At 33.0% G+C, this 20,428-nt stretch overlaps 6 protein-coding genes across 6 annotated transcripts; 4 read left to right on the forward strand and 2 right to left on the reverse strand.

Annotated features, from left to right (window-relative positions):
* Positions 1–26: 26 nt before the first annotated feature.
* PPL_04852 (uncharacterized protein) lies at positions 27–2,584 on the forward strand (the record flags this gene model as incomplete). Its single annotated transcript, XM_020575749.1, has 3 exons — positions 27–31; positions 136–807; positions 1,078–2,584. 3 exons carry the CDS (start codon positions 27–29, stop codon positions 2,582–2,584), a joined length of 2,184 nt encoding a protein of 727 aa, XP_020434544.1.
* A 293-nt stretch (positions 2,585–2,877) lies between these two features.
* On the forward strand, positions 2,878–13,750 carry PPL_04853 (uncharacterized protein; the record flags this gene model as incomplete). The annotated part of the gene is made up of 13 exons (XM_020575750.1): positions 2,878–3,276; positions 3,414–3,559; positions 3,634–3,972; positions 5,417–6,454; positions 6,485–7,113; positions 7,651–7,866; positions 7,945–8,170; positions 8,239–8,748; positions 9,145–11,663; positions 11,743–11,901; positions 11,983–12,122; positions 12,219–12,598; positions 12,667–13,750. The coding sequence occupies 13 exons, from the start codon at positions 2,878–2,880 to the stop codon at positions 13,748–13,750; spliced, it is 7,785 nt and encodes a 2,594-aa protein (XP_020434545.1).
* Positions 13,751–13,893: 143 nt separating this feature from the next.
* Positions 13,894–16,586, forward strand: PPL_04854 (DEAD/DEAH box helicase family protein; the record flags this gene model as incomplete). Its single annotated transcript, XM_020575751.1, has 4 exons — positions 13,894–14,150; positions 14,273–14,913; positions 15,025–15,722; positions 15,783–16,586. 4 exons carry the CDS (start codon positions 13,894–13,896, stop codon positions 16,584–16,586), a joined length of 2,400 nt encoding a protein of 799 aa, XP_020434546.1.
* Positions 16,587–16,783: 197 nt separating this feature from the next.
* Positions 16,784–17,631, reverse strand: PPL_04855 (uncharacterized protein; the record flags this gene model as incomplete). Its single annotated transcript, XM_020575752.1, has 3 exons — positions 16,784–16,902; positions 17,434–17,545; positions 17,617–17,631. The coding sequence occupies 3 exons, from the start codon at positions 17,629–17,631 to the stop codon at positions 16,784–16,786; spliced, it is 246 nt and encodes an 81-aa protein (XP_020434547.1).
* Positions 17,632–18,148: 517 nt separating this feature from the next.
* Positions 18,149–18,517, reverse strand: PPL_04856 (uncharacterized protein; the record flags this gene model as incomplete). The annotated part of the gene is made up of 2 exons (XM_020575753.1): positions 18,149–18,314; positions 18,510–18,517. 2 exons carry the CDS (start codon positions 18,515–18,517, stop codon positions 18,149–18,151), a joined length of 174 nt encoding a protein of 57 aa, XP_020434548.1.
* A 314-nt stretch (positions 18,518–18,831) lies between these two features.
* PPL_04857 (uncharacterized protein) lies at positions 18,832–20,115 on the forward strand (the record flags this gene model as incomplete). Its single annotated transcript, XM_020575754.1, has 1 exon — positions 18,832–20,115. One exon carries the CDS (start codon positions 18,832–18,834, stop codon positions 20,113–20,115), a length of 1,284 nt encoding a protein of 427 aa, XP_020434549.1.
* Between the last annotated feature and the right edge of the window lie 313 nt (positions 20,116–20,428).

Consider the following 20,428-nt stretch of genomic DNA (forward strand, 5'->3'; position numbering starts at 1 on the left):
GAACTTGAATATTGATTGCTTGCAAAATGAAGTAAAAACACATCCTATGTTTTTTTTATTACTTGTACCAACGCCCAAAGGACAAAATTCTACTTCAACAATCTTTCGAAACACACTGATAATTGTACCTCTTAGAATTTATTCCCTATATGCACAATTACATTCATATTACTTAAAGGATCTTTCAAATGTCCAAGAAGTATCACAAGATAACGGAAATACAATTATTATCGGTTCATCAAATGGTAATGATAAAACATCAATAATATTACATTTCAATGGTAGTACTCCAATGTCACCGATCTCCGTTTCCGACTCGATGTTAACATTTAAATTTCCCACAAACACACCATCTGGAGTATACAATGGAAACACACTGACCAAATTCAACACATCACCAATTGTTCCATTTAAGATAACAATTCAACCATACATCACATCAATAACATCACCACCAACACAAGGTGGAGTTGTAACAATCAGTGGTCAATATATGACTTCCAACATCCAAGGAAATGAGAATATCACTGTAATTATTTATGATACCAAATCTAATCTTAACTCTCCATGTTCAAATGCAACGAGATTGAACAGTACCAGTGTGACCTGTATTGCATCAGAAGGAAGTGGAACATCCGCTTATTTGCAACTTCAATTGAACAGAATCAGTTCAACTGTAAGTGGATTGAGTATGGTCTACCAATCACCTAAAATACTACCGACAACTTCAGAATCACCATATAGTAGTGGAATGATAAGCATCTATCAAACTAATTGCAAAACTTATTTATTTTTCTTGAATTTATTGTTATTATTATTTATTTGAAATGTATTTAGGAATAATTTGCTTGTTTGATAATGTTGTTTGTGAAAAACAAATGAATAACTCAATTGAAGCAAATCCTATCATTATATAATTATTTAATTAATAAAAATAAAATTATTTCAGACCTGAATCGATTATTTTATTAATTTTTTATTTGTTAACCCAAGAATAAAATTATTAATGTATAATTTGAATCAAAATCGAACAATATTATCATTATTTAAAAATGATAGTCGTTTAATATATAATAGATCAACAGTGGTTAGGAGTTATTATTGTAGTGTTAGTAGTAGTAGCAACATCGGCAATGATGACATCAATTACGAACAATTCAAATCATTGTCGGGTGTAGTTTTGTTAAAGTCAAAGACTTCACAACCTGTAGATATGGCAAAATCATTGTTGGTTCAAAGTAGAATAAATCAATCGGCTGGTTGGAATCTGTCAAAGTTCAATGGACAGTATGTTGTTGGTAAAGTATCGGTAGATCAATACAAGAAGTTTGCTCAATTACATAGAGTTAATGATATCAACAACAACAGCAAAGAATATGAAAATGACAAAACAAAAATAGATAACAATGATAAAGAAACAGCAGCAGCAGCATCAGCAGTTGAATATCAATATCGATTGAATCAAGCACAACCTTTCATTGGTCTATCTGCTCAAGTAATACCGAATGCAGTGTTGGTGGAGAATGTCACCTCAGAGAAGGTAGCAGTCGATGCCGCACTCTTGCAACTCGAGCAGCAATACCGCGCAACTAACAAACATTGGCCTGCAGGGTGGACTCTGCATATCATCGGATTGAACCAACAACGTCAAACTTCACTACGTTCTAAACTGTTGAAATCAATACAATCTAAACAACCTACAATCTACAACCTATTAAATAACAAAGTTAATAATGAAACTGCAGCTGCTGCTACTACGGTCAAACATCAAGAAGTTCTAGTTCAATTACTATTCATTAGTAGTGATAAACTTTATATTAGTATATGCACACCGCTGCTTCAACAGTATTATAGCAAGATGTTGAGTGGATATCCAGGTGGAACGATACCAGAGTTTGCAAAGAGTTTGAAGCATTACGTTGCTCATCATCAAGAGATTCCACTCGATGGCTTGGACAACTCTTTCGAATCGCTCATCAAGAACAGACTACCGTCACGCTCCTATCTCAAGTTGTTCGAGATGACACTTCGCTTCCCTGACTTTATGCGACAGCTACACACTGGCCAACTAGCAGTAGACCTAGGTTCATCACCAGGTGGTTGGTCATTCTTTTGTTTAGAGAGAAACATGCGAGTTATTTCAATAGATAAATCAAATATCTATTCAGATCAATTATTAAAATATCAAAATAATAACAATAACAATAACAATAACAATAACAATAACAATAACAATAACAATAATAATAATAATAATAATAATAATAATAATAATATGACAATATTACAACAAGATGCAGAACTATTTTCACCAAATCAACAACTACTACAACAACAACAGGTTGATTGTTTATTAATAGATATGAAAGTACCACCAATACGTACACTTTTGTTACTAAAGAAATGGTTAGTTAATAGATGGTGTCGATATTTTATAGTGACCTTAAAATTCGAAGGTTCACTCACAGTCACACAAGAAACAGAACAATTTATACGCAATGAACTCCTACCACTTACAAGTTACCTCAATACTCATAGCTTAGATAATGGTGGAAAAGAGATAAACATATTTGGTATTCATTAATTATAAAATATAAATATCATAAAGTGTGGTTTTTAAAAACAACACACAACACAAATGTCAAATTAATTGTGACACTGTGGTTTAAAATATATATTGTTTTTTTAATTATTATGTGTTTGACTTTTTTTTGACTATTGGATGATCAAAAAAACTTTTTTTCATTTTTAAAATAATTAAATTTATTTTATATACATTAGTTTTTTAGATTAATAGTTTTTTTTAAATTTGTTTGTAAATTAGCATAGAATCATCAGAAATAGATAGAGAGAATAGAGAATAGCGAATAGAGAATAATGAGTGGATTGAATATAGATAAATATATACCAGAGGTTTTAAAACCTTATTATTCTGTTGCACATGATCAATTAGATAGAATCGTTTCACCTTATAATCTACCGGTATCAACTGATCTGCTTTTGCTTTCGATTTTAGCTTTGGTTGTTATATTGATATTTTCATTGGTTTTCGGTGGTGGCGGTAGTTCAAAGTCGAGTAGAGGTGGTAGAGCAACGGTCGGTCAATCGAGTGCATCGACATCGACATCGACATCATCGTCATCCTCAAAGAAGAGAGGCAATCAACTCACCATCCTCGGTCTACCAGACTCTGGAAAGACCACTCTATTCTTGAAATTGGTCGATAAAGATGTCACTACCTATGCTTCTATCCTACCAAACAAAGGTCATTTCAATGTAAGCTAAGTGCAGCACTATCGACTATTGATTGTCTAGACAATCATATCAATACATATTCAAACATTAATTAACATATAAATCTTAACTTAACTTGTATCTTCTTTCTCTCTCTCTCTCTCTCTTAAACATTTAAGAATGGTCGTAAAAAGTTAGCGATTGTAGATGTACCGGGACATGCCAAGATGAGACCAACTCTACCACAATATCTAGGTAGTTCACTATGTATTATTTATATGATTGACAGTTCAACTTTTATTGATCAATCAGCCGAAGAAGCACAGTAAGTAAAAGAAAATAGAAAATAGAAAAAGAACAAAGAATATTGATAAATTTTACAAATCCAAATATTATTAGGAATCTATATGATATTTTAGTTGATAGCAATGTTTTTGAAAGAAAGTTACCAATTTTAGTGTTCTGTAATAAATCGGATTTGAATGGTTTGGGAGAGGCAGAGATTCAATCGACATTAGAGAGCGAATTGGATGACATCAGAAAGACAAGAGGATCGGCACCATCGATGATGGGTAATGAAGATGGCAGTGACCAACGTGAAATCTACCTTGGTAATGAGGGTGAAACATTCCAATTCGATCATCTTCCCAACGATATCACTTTCACAAAGGGTTCAATTAAATCTGAATCTAATGAAGTTCCAGAATCGATCATTTCATTTATTAACAGTTGTCAATAGTAAAAAATAAATAAATAATATATACCCACTAAAATTATAGCTTTTAAATATTTAAAATCAAATACTAACAATTATACAAAATAAATGAACGTTAAATATTTAAAAAGTAGTCGCTTTTAATATTAATATGAATTATGAGTCATACTTTTAATTCTTTTGATCTTTATTAAGCTTTTACAAATAAAAAAATTTATTAAACCTATGAAAATAAATAACAACAATAGAGTAATTTTATTATTGGTATAAAATTTTGAAATTGAATTTTTGTAACCAATGGGTTTTCCGCTATTCCAAAAGGGAAGTTAACTAATCATGATCTGTTCCACAAGCATCACACAGATGAATTTTCAAAAGTTCCTCTGAGAGAAATTTCTTCTTCCCACCCTCTTTTTAGACACAACCAGAAAATAGTGTATTGTTTTTTAAACAAGAATATGTGTGAATAACAACAAAATATATAATTTTACTATAGTAAAATTTATCTCTTACAATTTTAAATATTTAATCCTGACGATTTTTCTTAAATTTAAATTCAAAAATATGTAGGATTCTTTAAATTTAAAATTTTAACAAAAGTTTATTTATTTTTTTCCTTTACTAACTTGTCAATAAAATATATCTATAAATATTTTAAATCATGAACAAGTTGTTTATTTTTGCAGTTTTTACAATTTTGCTGTTCTTGGTTGTAGGATCATTGGCTGAAACGAAGAATGATATGGATAAAAAAAAACAATGTGCTAAATTCTGTGCAGTCTATATATATATATATATTTTTTTGAAAATAGTTAAAATAATTGCAAGAGTTTTTTTAATTAAGTTAAAATTTTTTTTTGGGAAAAGAATTCTTTTGATCACAAATAGGAACCAAAATTGACCCAATAAACAAAGGATGGAAAAACAAAATTCGAAATAGATAAAATAATGGATATATTTTTATTAAAGCAAACTTAATTCTTTATTTAATTGTTTTTTTTCAAAATATAAATTATTTCTGGTGTTGAACAAATAATTGTTCTTATTTTATCTATAGGCAGAAATGTCTAGAAAAATGTCATGAAGAAAATTGTACAGCAATATGGTCAACTGATCAATGGATCCATTGTTATCAAAGATATACTATAGAGTATTTTTTATATTATTATTAAAATAGTTCTTCATAGATAAACAATCCAATACTAACCAAATCTCATAGCCTTTTATTTTTTTTGTGTGAAAAATAAAAAGTAAAATATTAAAAAAAACAAACCAAAAAAACAAGATCGATCAAAGTTTCTTTGATTCAAAAAATATAAATAACTTTTTTTGTTTTGTTTTTTTGATTAATTAATCAAATTTAAATATATATACATATACTTATTTTTTAAATATGTATTTCGAAGCATTATTTATCTATTTTAAATTCATTAGATATGTTAAACTGATATATCATTATTTTATCAGTACATTAGAGGATTTCGATTATGAATCGAATCACGATTATTATAATTATAATGATAATTATGATCATAAAGAAGTACTAGTTGTCGTTAACAATAACAATAACAGTAGCAATAGTAATAATAATAATAATAATAATAATAATAATAATAATAATAATAATAATATAGATAGTAATAGTAATCAATCTATAGATAATATTGATAAAAACATAACCGATGTAAATACATCACTAACATCTACATCATTAACATCTACGCCAACATCAATATCGACATCGACAACACCTTATTCTTCATCACCAAACTACATTAATAGCAGTAACAACAATAATGATAATTATAAGAATCAAAAGAAATCAAACTATAAAAAGAATAAGAAATCAAAGAAGTCAAATTATAGTAATAATAATAATAATAATAATACTCAAAGTAATAATAATAGTGATAACAAGAGTATTACCAGTGCATATAATAATGTAAACAATAACAATGATAATAATAATAATAGCAATGACAATAACAATAGTAATAGTAATATAGAATCGTCGAAGAATATCGAAACTTTAAGTGGTGACGATATTAATACAAGCAATAATAATAATAATAATCAAGAATGTAATAATAGTAATAATAGTAATAATAGTAAAAGCAATGATGAAAGTAATAAGAAACAACCTATTTTGAATCGAGAGTTATCAAAGTTACTTTCATCGAGTTGTACAAATTTAAATGAATTGACTACAGTATCTACCGACAATGATCGTTGTCAAACAGAACAGCAACAACAACAACACCCAACATTAAATGGTAACAAGATACATTTCATTTCACCCTATGAGGAATATACATCAACTGCCTCATCTCCAATACCTGCTGGATATGATCAACATCAATCATCATCTGCTAAACCAACGACAACAACAAACAATAACAACAATACTATGACTATTAATAAACAAAATAGTAATAGTAATAGTAATCGATATGATAATGTAACATCAACATATAGTTATAATAATCCAATATCAAGTCAAGATATGTATATATTTGAAAGAATAAATAACAATAGCAATAGTAACAATAAAATCAATAATAGTAATAGTAATACAAGTAATAAAAACAATAATAATAATAATAATCAACTTACTAGTATTACTAATAATCATAATAATTTAAAGAATAATATTAAATTAAATGTTACAAATGATTTTATGAATAACAATCAATTTGGATTGGGTATTGGATGGAATGAGATGTTTCAGACGTTGTTGTTGCTGGCCGAGCACGATGAAGAATCAAAGTTCTTCAAGTACAAACATATATCGTCGTTGAGTAAGGATTTCTTGCATGCCGCCACCACCTATGGAAAGATCATCATCGAGGAAGCCTACATCGATCCCGTCTACAAAACGATAAAGTCGGTGCCGAGTCTCGGTGGTCAAGCAGGTGGTGAAAAGTACATCTACAACGGTATACTCTTTAAGTTTGCATCGGATTGGATCAATATCTATGGCAACGACGAATACTCGATGAAAGCCGGTGGTCACGAGCTGAAAGCCTGCATGCGGTACTATGGTTGTGACGGCATACACGTGCCGCTAATGGCGTTGCTCGACTACCGTGGATTCCGACTGGTAGCGATGTCGATCTTGCCGATCGTCCCAAAGAAAACTATAGTCTATGGTAGCGCGGACGGCGGTAAACACGTCTCCGCAATGGAGGGTCAGGTGTCGGAAAAGATGAAGTCGGCAGCGGAGAAACTGAATATCAAGGGGCATTTGTGTGGGATTGGCGACCACCAGGAGTTTCTCTATGGTCCCACCGACATTGAGGGTCACATCGGCAAGGACAACCTGTTCTATGTGTTGGACTTTGCGCGTGTGTTTCCGCCGGTTGCAGACCATCGCGTGGAGGAAGCGTTCCTCTACCGATTGTTCCGACCGGAATTTGTGCAGACCTATCACATTCCGTTGTCGTCCGATGCGTATTCGCCGTTTGGCAAAGTCGATCCACTCTCGATGTCGGCGAACAACCAGGAGGTGCGCGACGCCACCGACTATCTCTTCAACGTAACGATACCAAAGGTGGCCGAGTGGATGGATGCACACTCCACTTCGATCTCGTGGTACACTCAGCTGACAGAGTTTATTCATCGTGAGGGAATCAATGTGCGATACCTCGGATTGCTGCGTCAACTCGTTAGCAACCAGGAACTCAAGAAGATCTTACTCACAGAGATTGTTGCACGTGTCTTTAAGAATATCATGCGTGCCGAACTTCGTGAGAAGATGAAGGAATTGAAATCGATTGAAGCAGATTCCTACATCCAAGTAGTAATGGATTTCTTCAACATTGTACTTGGTGATCCTATTCAGAAACATGAAAGACTTTGGTTTCATCTATTGAAGCCAGAGATATTACATAGATTTGATAATTCTCTATTTCCACATGGTAAGAAATAATAATAATAATATTAACTAAAAAAACCAATACTAATAACATTATAATTATGAAATGTTTTAGAAAAAGAATCAGGATTTGATTTAAGAACTCAAATTGATCTTTACAGTGTATTTACTAGAATTCAAAACATGACAGGTATTAAATTGGCAGATGAATCAATGGTTGAATTCAAAAAGGATACTAAATCATTTAGAATTGTTCTGTCTGATATCACTTCAATGGATGTCAAAGTCAAACATATGAATATTATTAGTTTGGCAGAGGGTAATGCTTTATCTTTACAATGTATGAAGTATGTATAAACAAACATAAAAGATAATTATAATTCGATCTTTTTATTGACATTAAAATTATATAAAGATGGGAAGGTAAAGCAGGTAGTGAAAGACTTTTCAAGTTGGCAACAAACAAATTCGAAGAAGCAATCAGATCAACTCCAGATAATAAGGATATTCTAAATGACTATGCCAATGTCTTGAAAAAGTTGGCGTTGAGCGTTGGAAAAGAAGATTGTTTAAACTATTTGGAGCGATCGTATTCAAATTTTTTGTTGGCCAATAACTATCTGTCATTGTTGCAGTTGGGTGACTTGCTTCATACACTCTACTTGAACCAAGATGGCAAGTTGCTCACTTCGAAAGATGCCATTTCAATCTTGGCTGAGAAATGCTATCTTTCTGTGTCGTGTTGGGGATCGAACACCAAGAACACACTGTTGAAGACGTCGGTGGAGATTATCAGTCGTCGCTCCACTGCGCTCCCACAGGTTGGCGACGATATCAAAGTGTTTGCGTTGTTCCGACTCGCCAATCTGCTAACGACGAAAGCTACCTACAACAATGATATGGAGCTGTTTCTACGTGCCGGTAAGTATCTTAAGGATGCCATAAAGCTGGTGTTGAACGACGGTCAACTATGGACAAAGTTGCCGGTGCCTGAATCTCTGGTGACGCGACCAAACGAGCAGATCGCAGTCTGGTCACAGCTCTTCTTGGAACCCGTTAGCTACAACTTTAATTTATCGACTGCAGTCGTTCTGCAGCTGCCTAAACTCGCAGCAACTCCCATCATTCACACGCAGATCTTCAAGAAGGAACTGCTCACCCCCGACCTCCTCGTTTTCCTCTCGAAAACCTACGCCAATCAAATCAGCTACTTGGGATTGAGAAAGTATCCGAAGCAACTGGAAATCGATAGCGTCATTCTACAGAGTGTTATCAAAAACATTGGTAGTTCGCTCATCAAGATTGACTTGAGTAAGTTTAGCAAGATTGACGATTCTGATATTGAGTTTGTATGTTCTATCGCCAAGCATATTCAGAGTGTAAATATCTCGGAAACATCTGCAACCTCTATTGGTATTGTTATGCTGATTGAACAATCACGTGCACTAACACGACTCGTTGCCAATCGTTGCAAGGTATCCGATCGTCACTTTGGTGTTTTCAATTCACCCGATCGCAAAGAGTACAATCTCCAATGTATCTCACTGAGTGACACTGAGATAAAGTCAATTGGACACCTCTCAATGGTACTACCCAAGTTGCGACATGTCAATCTCGCAAACTGTCCACTGATTCATCAACAAGATATTCAGCTACTTCCATATCAATCTCGACTGATTGAAAGACTGAATATATCTAATTGTCCGAATCTTCAAGAGGATGCTATCAAACAGTTGGTCAAGTCGATGCCACTTCTCAAGGAACTATCCTGTTCACAGTGTCGCTTCGTCACCGTTCCACCTGTGGATCCAGCGATTATTACACACCTCGACCTGTCCTATTGCAAGTTGAAACAAATCAAGAATGTTATCCATCAGTTCGTCATGTTGGAATCACTCGATTTGTCAAACACCGGAGTCTCTGTTGACGTCATCCTCGATGTTCTCTCGCATTGTCCACGACTGACACGTCTACTCTTCAATAGCAATCAAAACGAACAGCCGTTGAAGCGATCAAACTCTGCACCTTCACCTCTCCCAGTGACTCCTTTGACACCTGCCAAACAGCTGCATACCAAAGGATTGCCCACCACTCTTTTACTGAACCATCTCGAGATGCAAGCGATCAACATTCATCTCGACAATCTCAATGATATCCTTTCGCGTTCACCCTCGCTCACCAACTTGAATCTCGCGCAGATCGAAGTGAACAACACAATTTTCCAAACGATCGGAACTCATTGCAAACAACTCTCGATTGCAAATTTCAACTATTGCAAAGCGGTTAACGATGTCTCCATTGAAACAATGGTATCGCAATGTCATGGAATCACGAAATTGCTACTGTCTTGTTGCCATCTTCTCACGGACAATGCAATCAGTGCCATCAGTAACAATCTACCTAACCTCACAGTGCTCGACTTGAAAAAGTGTCCTTTGATTTCAGAACTATCGAGTCTACAAGTTCGTTGTCCATTCTTGAGAGACATCGATCTGTCAATGTCTGAGAATATCAGTGATTCATCCGTCAGCAAATTGATGACACTTTGCAATTTGAAACGTTTGAACCTCTACGGTTGCAAGCGTGTCACCGATGAATCGATTCGTAATCTCAACGAGAACTCACATTCCTCCATTAGAAACCTGGTGCTTGGACTCAACAAAACATCGTCAAGTGCCATCGAATCGTTGCGTTCCAATCACCAAGAGATCAACATCTCTGCGACAAACAGCGGTGGCGCCAGCAGTTCTTCCTCGGGTGGCACTCCTCTAATGCAAACCATTAGCCAAGCCACCAAGAGATGTTTAATGGCAGATCTCAAAGCCATTAAAACACACCCACTCCCATTGGTTTCCGCCGAGCCTGTCGATGCTTCCGACCTACTGACTTGGCACGCCAATATAATGGCACCGGTTGGTTCACTCTTTGAGGGTGCCATCTTCCATTTGGAGTTGAAATTCCCACCTACCTATCCTGCCAATCCACCATCGGGTGTACTACTCACTCCGTTCCCACATCCACACGTACACGACGGTGGTAGAATCTGTCTTGATATCCTCAGTGATTTCCAATCGTATTTCGCTGGACATCCACAGGAAACCACCACCACAACAGGTTGGTCATCTGCGTACAGTGTACAAACGATCCTTCTCCAAATCCAAACATTCTTGATAACGTTTGACGACGAAGATTCGGCAATGCCAATCGAAGGCTATCTCGTAAAGATCCCAGATGCCATCGCCAACTCAAAGACATTCAGATGCAATCAATGTCAACACACCCCTGAAATTCCATGGCCAGCACTGCCAGATGACAGCATCACAACTACTTCCAACAACGCTTCATCTTTATCTTCATCGTCATCGCCATCATCATCTTCAAACAATCCATTAACTTTATCACTCTCCTCTTCAAATAACAATAACAATAATAACAATAGTAGTCTTACAGAGAGTGGTGGATTAACCTCTAACGCTAATAATCAATTAGCAATTTCTTCTTCTTCTTCATACAGTCAAACTAGCTCTATTGGTAACAGCGGTATTATCAAGAGTCCAAGTCTTAACAAATATTCATTCAGCTCTGATAATAACAATACTACGTTGACTGACGAAGAAGATTACATTAGATCGATCGAACCGGAATTGGTTTGCTATCACACCAGAGTATCTTATCAAGAAGACATTCTGGGTATTGGTATTACCATCGTAAGCAAAAAAGAGAAATCAACAAAAATTGATGAAATTAGAACATCTCTTGATTTGCTATCGAGAGAAGCATTCAATCAAGGTGTAAGAAGTTCAATCTTGAAAGAATCATTCACTCATTGGTTACCTTTATGTAAGTTTATTTAATTAAAACAATTTTATTAAAGTATACTGTTTATTAATTCATTGGCTATTATTATTATTATTATTAGATATAAATCATCAACATGGTGAAAGAGCATGGAGTGCATTAGAAATGTCATTAACAACAATGTTTAATGTAAAACAATTCAAACCGGAATTAGCCAAGAAGTTCCTTTGTATTGCAATGAATACAATGTGTGTATTGATTATGAATGAAACACTACATGGTATGTATATTTATAAGAACTTATAAAACATCTATAAAAAAGTTCACTATTTTATTAATATATTATTTATTTATTATTTAGCATCCATTAAACTATTGGAAGGATATTGTTTATTCCATCAATTATTCGTTGCGTTTGTAAAGAGATATCCTTCACTCTTGAATGATATTAACAAAGAGATCTATAATTTCATTCATATACCTTCGAAAAGACATAAAAAAGTAAGTTACTAAAAAAAATAATATTAATATTTAATAAGGGTGTTATACTTTATATATATATATTAATGATAATTATGGTATTTGTACTTTATTTAGGAAACACCAGCTTTGGGTGAATTCTTACCTTTGTTGACAGTATCGGATTATAAGTGGTCGGAAGTTGCCAATGCTTATTTGGAGGAAAACTTTGACAGAAATGTGATGTGGATCATTAAGAAGCATCCTTCCTATGGTAATACACAGCCAGATAACACAGTTGATGCACGTCGTCCTCAGATGGCTATGGATGCCTCGAACGTCTCCATTAGACTACTGCTATTCCACGTCTATTTCCTCCAACATCTGGCACGGCCTGAAGGCTCGACACTCGATACCGTCAACGACCAATACAACAGATTCTACGGTAAACCACCTCCTTTCATTAGGGACAATCTTCAAAAAGCCGTCAAAGAAATAATGAGAGTAACAACATGGGAGTAAGTTATTATTATTATTATTGTTATTGTAAACCAAAACTAACTACTAATCTCTTCTTCAAAATAAGTGAATTCTTTGCCAAGATTGGATTAACTCTTCCACCTGAATCTGATTTTATTGAATGGTTGAGAAGATCGGTTGGTAATTCTCTGGCGAAGAACTATCATCGTAGAACCGAGAGTGGTGCCAATGAGTTTGTAAAGCATCCACAGATGAAGAGATCACCTTCCAACCTGAGAAATCATAATTCGCCACCTAATAACTACAGGGTGTCACAAGACGAAGATTACTATAATTTCAATATCTTTTCACCACCCGATTCCAATAGCTATAGTCAATCTTCACTATCGTCATCGTCCAACCTAAGAAACAACAACAACAACAACTCTTCACATCTGAATCCATCGATGTTGTTATCACCACTGCCTTCAAGACCAATAACACCACCACTTTTATCACCATCATCAGCAGCGTTCCTCTTACCACCCAGACCCAAATCACCGAATCATCATCATTCTGCATCACCATCTGCATCACCGTCACCATCACAATCACCATCTTCAACACCAATACCCTATATCACTTACAACAACTACAATAACAACAATAATAACTATCCACAACAACAACAGCAACTACCACCTTTATCTTATAGAGATAGTCTGGTCTATGGTAATTCAATGTCATTACCACCACAGTATTACCGACCTGTTTATAATAACTACAACTCTAGCTACAATGATAATTTCCACGATAATCTAAATGATAATAGTTACATTTATCCAAACAACAGCAATAACAACAACAATTCAGCTTACACAGATGAGGAACTCTATTACAACTATGATTATAATTTAAATCAAGGCAATCCATACCGAAATCAATCAACACCACCACTAAGAGGTTATCCTCCTATGAGATCTAAATCTTACAATCCTAATAATAATACCTATAAAAACATTAACAACAACAACAATAATAATACTTATAAAAACAATAATCAAAACAAAAAGAATAACAATAATAATCAAAGTAAGAACAACAACAATAATAATCAAAATAATAACCAACATAAACCTTGTAAGTTTTTTATAAGTGGTTATTGTGGCTATGGAGCTAAATGTAAGATGTCCCATATTATAGAGAAATAAAATAAAGTGTTTCGACCTGAAGATTTAATTTAGTTTCTTGGAAATAAAAAAACATATTTTTGACTTTCGTTCATTGAAATGAATTTATTAATAAACATTTCAGTTTTTCATTTTACCTAAATTAATTAATTACATTTAAAGTAATGAATAGTATAACAACAACAGAAGTAGATGATGAAGATTTATTCAAGATAAATGATGATAATGATAATGACAATGATAATAATGATAATACAGATACTGATTTGAAAAAGAGAAAGAGGGATGTCGAAGATGTAGCAACAACTACCACCAATACATCAACAACAACAACAACAACATCTTCTACAGCTTCTGCAACATCTACAACTAAAGATTTAAATGAAAAAGATATAAAGATGAATTTTGGTAAAGGTTGGAAGTATGTATTTTATGATCTTGGAAATAATAACTATGCTTTAAAGAGAAAGAGAGAGATGAGATGAATAGTTAATTGATTGATTAACAAACAAACTGTTTTTTATCTAAATGTTATACATATAGATCGTTGACTTTATCAGTACTATCAAATAATACTAGTTCTGAAGCACAGAGACAACAGCAGCAACAAAAACAACAACAACAACAGAATCAGTTACCAGTGGTAATGGGTGGTGTATTCAATAAGAAGAAACAAGAGTATTTCGATAAGTTTAATACACTATTAATGAAAGAGATGACTGCTGACAAGACACAGATTGAACGTCGTCTGATGAAATGTGGAATCAACTATTTGGTTGCGAACGGTCTGGCGGTATCGAATTTAACTGCACATCTAGACGGTCGTCTCTTTGATGAAATAATAGTTAGATTTAATTCTAAAAATATATTAAATACATCGTTTGATGGTGATACAGCAACAACAACTACAACAACAACTAGTAAATCAACAAAGAATGGTGAAACAGCGACATCTACAACATCGACATCAACACCATTGTTAAAAATCAATATAGGTGATCCTGTTATTATAAGTAGACATAATCCTTTGTATGACGATGTTGTTTTCGAGGGAATATTGTTAGAGGTCAGTGGTTCTGCTATAAAAGTATCTATTAAACTACCACCACAACAACAGCAACTACAACAACAGAAAGATAATACATCTATCTTTAGGAATACTAAACCTTGGAGATTAGATTACGGTATGAATAGAGTGACTGCACAACGAATGATGGAAGCACTGCAATCGATCAACTCTAGTCAAGTTCTCTACAAGACGAAACTATATGATATCATACTGAATCATCTGAAAGGCAAGACAATAGAACAAGCATGCTCTCAGTATATAAATGTATTCAAACCGAATTCAGATTCCGATGCAGATGTGTCGATTCCACCGGATTTCAATGAGTGGCGAATGAATAGTTCACAGCGAAACGCTATATTGTCAAGTGTGAAGAGACGTGTCAGTTTGATACAAGGTCCGCCAGGCACCGGGAAGTCTGCTACCGCCATAAATTTGGTGCGTCTACTCTGCCACATCAAAGAGAAGCTATCGGCAAACGACCCCGGTGGAGTAGCCGCCAGCCAAAAGATATTGGTGACCTCCTACACGAATACCGGTGTCGATAATCTCTTGGATGGACTGTTGAAGTACAATGTTAAGGTGCTGCGACTTGGACATACCTCTAGTGTAAGACCGGATCTTCTCAATGCGACACTCGATCACCATCTATCAGAAGCAATCAAACAGTATGAGAAATCACCCAACTACAACCCAGCAAACATCGCCAACATCGAACGTGATACCAAATCGAAACTACTCAGTCAAGTCAATGTTATTTGTACGACATGCATAGCATCAGGACATCCAATTCTAACGAATGAACGATTCTCCATTGTAATTGTAGACGAAGCATCTCAGGCAACAGAACCAGCTATTTTAGTTCCACTTTTAAAACAATCAGAACAACTATTTTTATTTGGTGATCAAAATCAATTATCTCCAACCGTAAGTTTATTTCATAATAGTAATTTATTAGAATTTGATAATTAATAATAAATCTTTTAGATATTTACAAAAGAAGCTGAAGATGGTGGATTATCAATTGGTTTATTCCAAAGATTGGCAAATGATATTACTCCATTCCTTTTGGAAGAACAATATAGAATGCATTCGAAATTGTTGGAATTTCCAAATAAATATATTTATGATGGTAAATTGAAGACTGGAATAGACGATAAAGATAGACAGATACCAAGAGGCTTCGATTGGCCACGTGAACAATGTCCTATTGCTTTTGTAAATGTTGTTGGAAAGGAGGATATCAATAATTACTCTTATATGAACATGCCAGAGGCAAAAGAGATTGTTAGGATTTTGAAAGCCATGGTCAAAGAGAATCAGGATTTGACAACGGACAGTTTTGGAATAATAACACCATACTCCTCACAGGCAAAGTTGATATGCAATCTTTTGAGACCGGATTTCAGAAAACTTCCTACTGTTGCAACCGTTGATTCTTTTCAAGGAAGAGAAAAAGAAATCATATTGGTCTCTACGGTACGGTCAAACTTGGGTGGAAGAGTTGGATTCTTGAATGACTGGCGTCGATTAAACGTTTCACTCACCAGGGCGAAAAGAGGTATGATCATTGTTGGTAATAAACAAACTTTGGAATCTTGTCCCTGTGAGAAATGGAATCAATATATTCAATGGTGCACCGATGAATCATTGATTGTATTACCACAAACTCAACCAATTGTTAATATTGAAAGTAGTAATAAGAAAAAGAAAACAAAAGATAACAACATTGAAAAACCAACAAAAACAGAGAAAAATAAGAACAATAAAAATAAGAAATCAAAGAGTTGATTTTATTGAATGATCAAAACTAATTTAATAAGTATTGAATGGTCGCATGTGAATGTTTCAAGACATTCGATCTATTATTACCAGATCAAAAAAGATAAGACAATCAAATATTTTTATTTCAGTGAGAATTAATTTTTTATTGAATTTATTTCTTTTTGTTTATTCGTTTAAAAGCTATGTTTATTAAAACTTATTTATTAAAATGAAATTGATGTAGATGCACACCAATATATATGATGATTAAAATCTCTCAAGAATGGTTCGCATTGATCGGATTCGATTGAATATTTAAAATTATAATCATTATTATATGAACCTAATGAAAATTTATAACTTGATGTTGGTGATTCTCGATGATAAATCAAATTATGTACTGTTGATTTCTGTCAGGAATAAGATTGAGATTGATTGTTGGTTTGGTTTCAACATTGTATTTGAACCGTTTATTAATTCTATCATATATGAAATTTCTATTGTTATCATGACATGATGACAACAACTGCTGATGATGAATAGTTTCATGTCGTTTGAGACGTTCGTCAATATTGAAAAAATTATTATATATATGATAATAAAAGAATGTTTGGTTGATGAATGATTGTAATGATGACTTGATTCCATTACTCTTATAGAAAAGAGGACCGTTACCAAAAATCTCTTGGATGGACTCGATCTATTTTTACTCTGCTTATTCAAAGGTGGTTAAACAATCGAATTTTTGGCAGCTATTGTTAAACAAAATAGTAGTACTTTCAATAAAGCCATCCGTCGTGCTGCTATTGCGTTACTTCCATCTTTAAAGAAGAAATGGTTTGAATCAGACCAAGACCATTGGACAACCAAATACCTAATGAACTAAAGAAGGTTGCACTCTTAATGGACTCAACATCAATCCAAGTTTGTGGTCCAATGGGTAACTTTGCTGAGGCTAAACAACTATGGGATGGAAAGAACTGTATCTATGCTAGAAAAAAAGAGTGTTTGGTGATTGCAACAGTCGCACTATTGTTTGTTTGTTAGCGAGAATAACTTTGGCAGTATTCATGATTATTCAATCTTTAAAATGAATTCACACAGATATACTGAATACTTAAGAAGGATTCGCCGAAACTCAACAACAGCAACAACAACAACAACTGCAATCAGTGACAAAAAATTGTTTTTCATATGAAAAACAACCATATGTACAATTGGATGAATTGAAAAATGTGCATTAATCATAACCCCAAGTTTTTCTTTAAAAAAAATCTGTACAATTGGTAATAATAAAAGTAATAAATAAATATTTAATAAATTTTTCTTGAGTAAAAGATAGAAATGAACTTTTTATTAATTTGTTATAATGATATATATTATCATTGTTGTTTGCTTCAAGTTTTGATTGATTGTTCAATGATTGAATTCAATTGATTGAAATCAGGTTGTTTGATTGTTAACTTATATGATGATAATCTTAAGTTATTATTGTCTGTGATTGCTGTTGATTCATTGAATTGATTGTTGTATTTATGAATGATATCTAATAATATTGATGATGAATCTGAGGAGTGTTGTTTGAGAAGTTAATCAATATTGAAATAATTATTATATTTAAAATTATGTTCATTGAATAATGTGTGATTATGGTTGATGAATGATTGTAATGATGAACTTGTTGTTATTGATTCCATTATTGTTGTTGTTGAATATAATGTTGTTGTATCCGATATAATTGACGTATCCTCATTTCTAATATTAATACCTTTTGTTGGAATCGTAATTCCAAGATGTCAATCAACTGACAACTGCTAACCGATCAATTAACACAAACTATTTAAAAGCGCAATAAATTAAATAAACAATTGATTATATTTTACAATCATCTTACAAACATAACTATATACTTGTTATAACATCATTTTGTATTATCTAGTATAATTATACTTATTCATTTTTATAATTATGGAAACTTTATTATTTAGTGAATTTGCAAATCTTATATTGGTACCAAAAATGAAAGAGTAAGAAAAATAGAAGATAATAAAATATGATAAAGATACTAATTTGACTACTATTTTAATAAAATAAATATCACAAGGCTTTAATTTTTTTTTTTTTGCACTTGTAACCCCTCTAATTTTTAATTTTTTAATTGGACAGTTTAGTTTTGATATGTTTTTAACAATTACCACACTTTAAATATTTTTCTTGATTTATCGATATTTAGATAATTGATATCAAAAGATTATTCATATATTAAAAAACAATGAAAAGAAAACATGATCAGTATAATATCAGTTCAAATGTTGATAATGATGTGCTTCGCCAATTTGTAATGGCATTTGATCATGTTAATAGGGATCAACAAACAATTGTGCTACCATCAGGCGAATCAACAACGAAAGAACAACTTTTATTAAAAGTAATCGATCTTTATCCAAGCTATGCTAATACTTATTACCATTTGGCATTAATACTTAAAGCTGAAAATCGATCATCAATCATTCTTACATCAGGTCTATCTATGACAGAACAACAATTATTCTTAAAAGCAATCGAGCATTATCCAAACAATTCACAATATTATCATAACCTTGCAAGAACACTTTCAATAGGTGAATCAATCACACTTAATAATGGACAATCAATGACAAAACAACAACTATACTTAAAATCAATAGAATGTGATCCAACCAATTCATATTCATATCATAACCTTGCAACGACACTTTCAATAGGTGAATCAATCACACTTAATAATGGACAATCAATGACTGCACAACAATTATACTTGAAATCAATAGAATATGATCCAACATATTATCGGTCATATTATAACCTTGCAATTACACTTTCAAATGGTGAATCAATCACACTTAATAATGGACAATCAATGACAGAACAACAATTATACTTGAAAGCAATAGAATGTGATCCAACTGATTCCGATTCATATTATAACCTTACAACGACACTTTCAAGAGATGAATTAATCACACTTAATAATGGACAATCAATGACTGCACAACAATTATTCTTGAAATCAATAGAATGCAATCCAAATAAATACGATTCATATTATAATCTTGCAAATTCACTTTCAAGAGGTGAATCAATCACACTTAATAATGGACAATCAATGACACAACAACAATTATACTTGAAAGCAATAGAATGTGATCCAACCAATTCAAATTCATATCATAACCTTGCAACGACACTTTCAAGTGGTGAATCAATCACACTTAATATTGGACAATCAATGACAAAACAACAATTATACTTGAAAGCAATAGAATGTGATCCAACCAATTCCTGTTCATATTATAAACTTTTAATTACACTTTCAAGTGGTGAATCAATCATTCTTAATAACGGACAATCAATGACAAAACAACAACTATTATTGGAATCACTAAGAATAGGTCATAGACAAAGAATGGTTTACAAATTGATTGGACTAACTTTGTTGAACAACAAACAAACGATTACACTTCCAAATGGTGAACAAATGACGAGAAGACAACTGCTTCAAAAAGCAAGAGAATAAATAAAATATAATTCTTATTTTTTATTTATTTAATTTACAAACATTCTCCATGAAGGCTCTAGCTTGGTCATTTTGGTAACGATTTGATTATTAAAAGTTGAGTTAAAACAAAAAAAATCATTAGAAAAATTATTATATGATGTAACGCGAAATCATGTTTGTTAATAGATGGAGATCGATAAAAACTGACGAAGCTCTGACATTTGTCACTCGGAGCCATCTTGTGGTAATATCTGCTTCCCATGTTTATATATTATTTTCTATAGCTTGAGTACTTACAGGTCAGAGGAATGGAGATTACTCCTGACCAGGT

This window comes from Heterostelium album (assembly GCF_000004825.1).
Source record: "Heterostelium album PN500 unplaced genomic scaffold PPL_scaffold4, whole genome shotgun sequence".
NCBI lineage: Eukaryota > Evosea > Eumycetozoa > Acytosteliales > Acytosteliaceae > Heterostelium > Heterostelium album.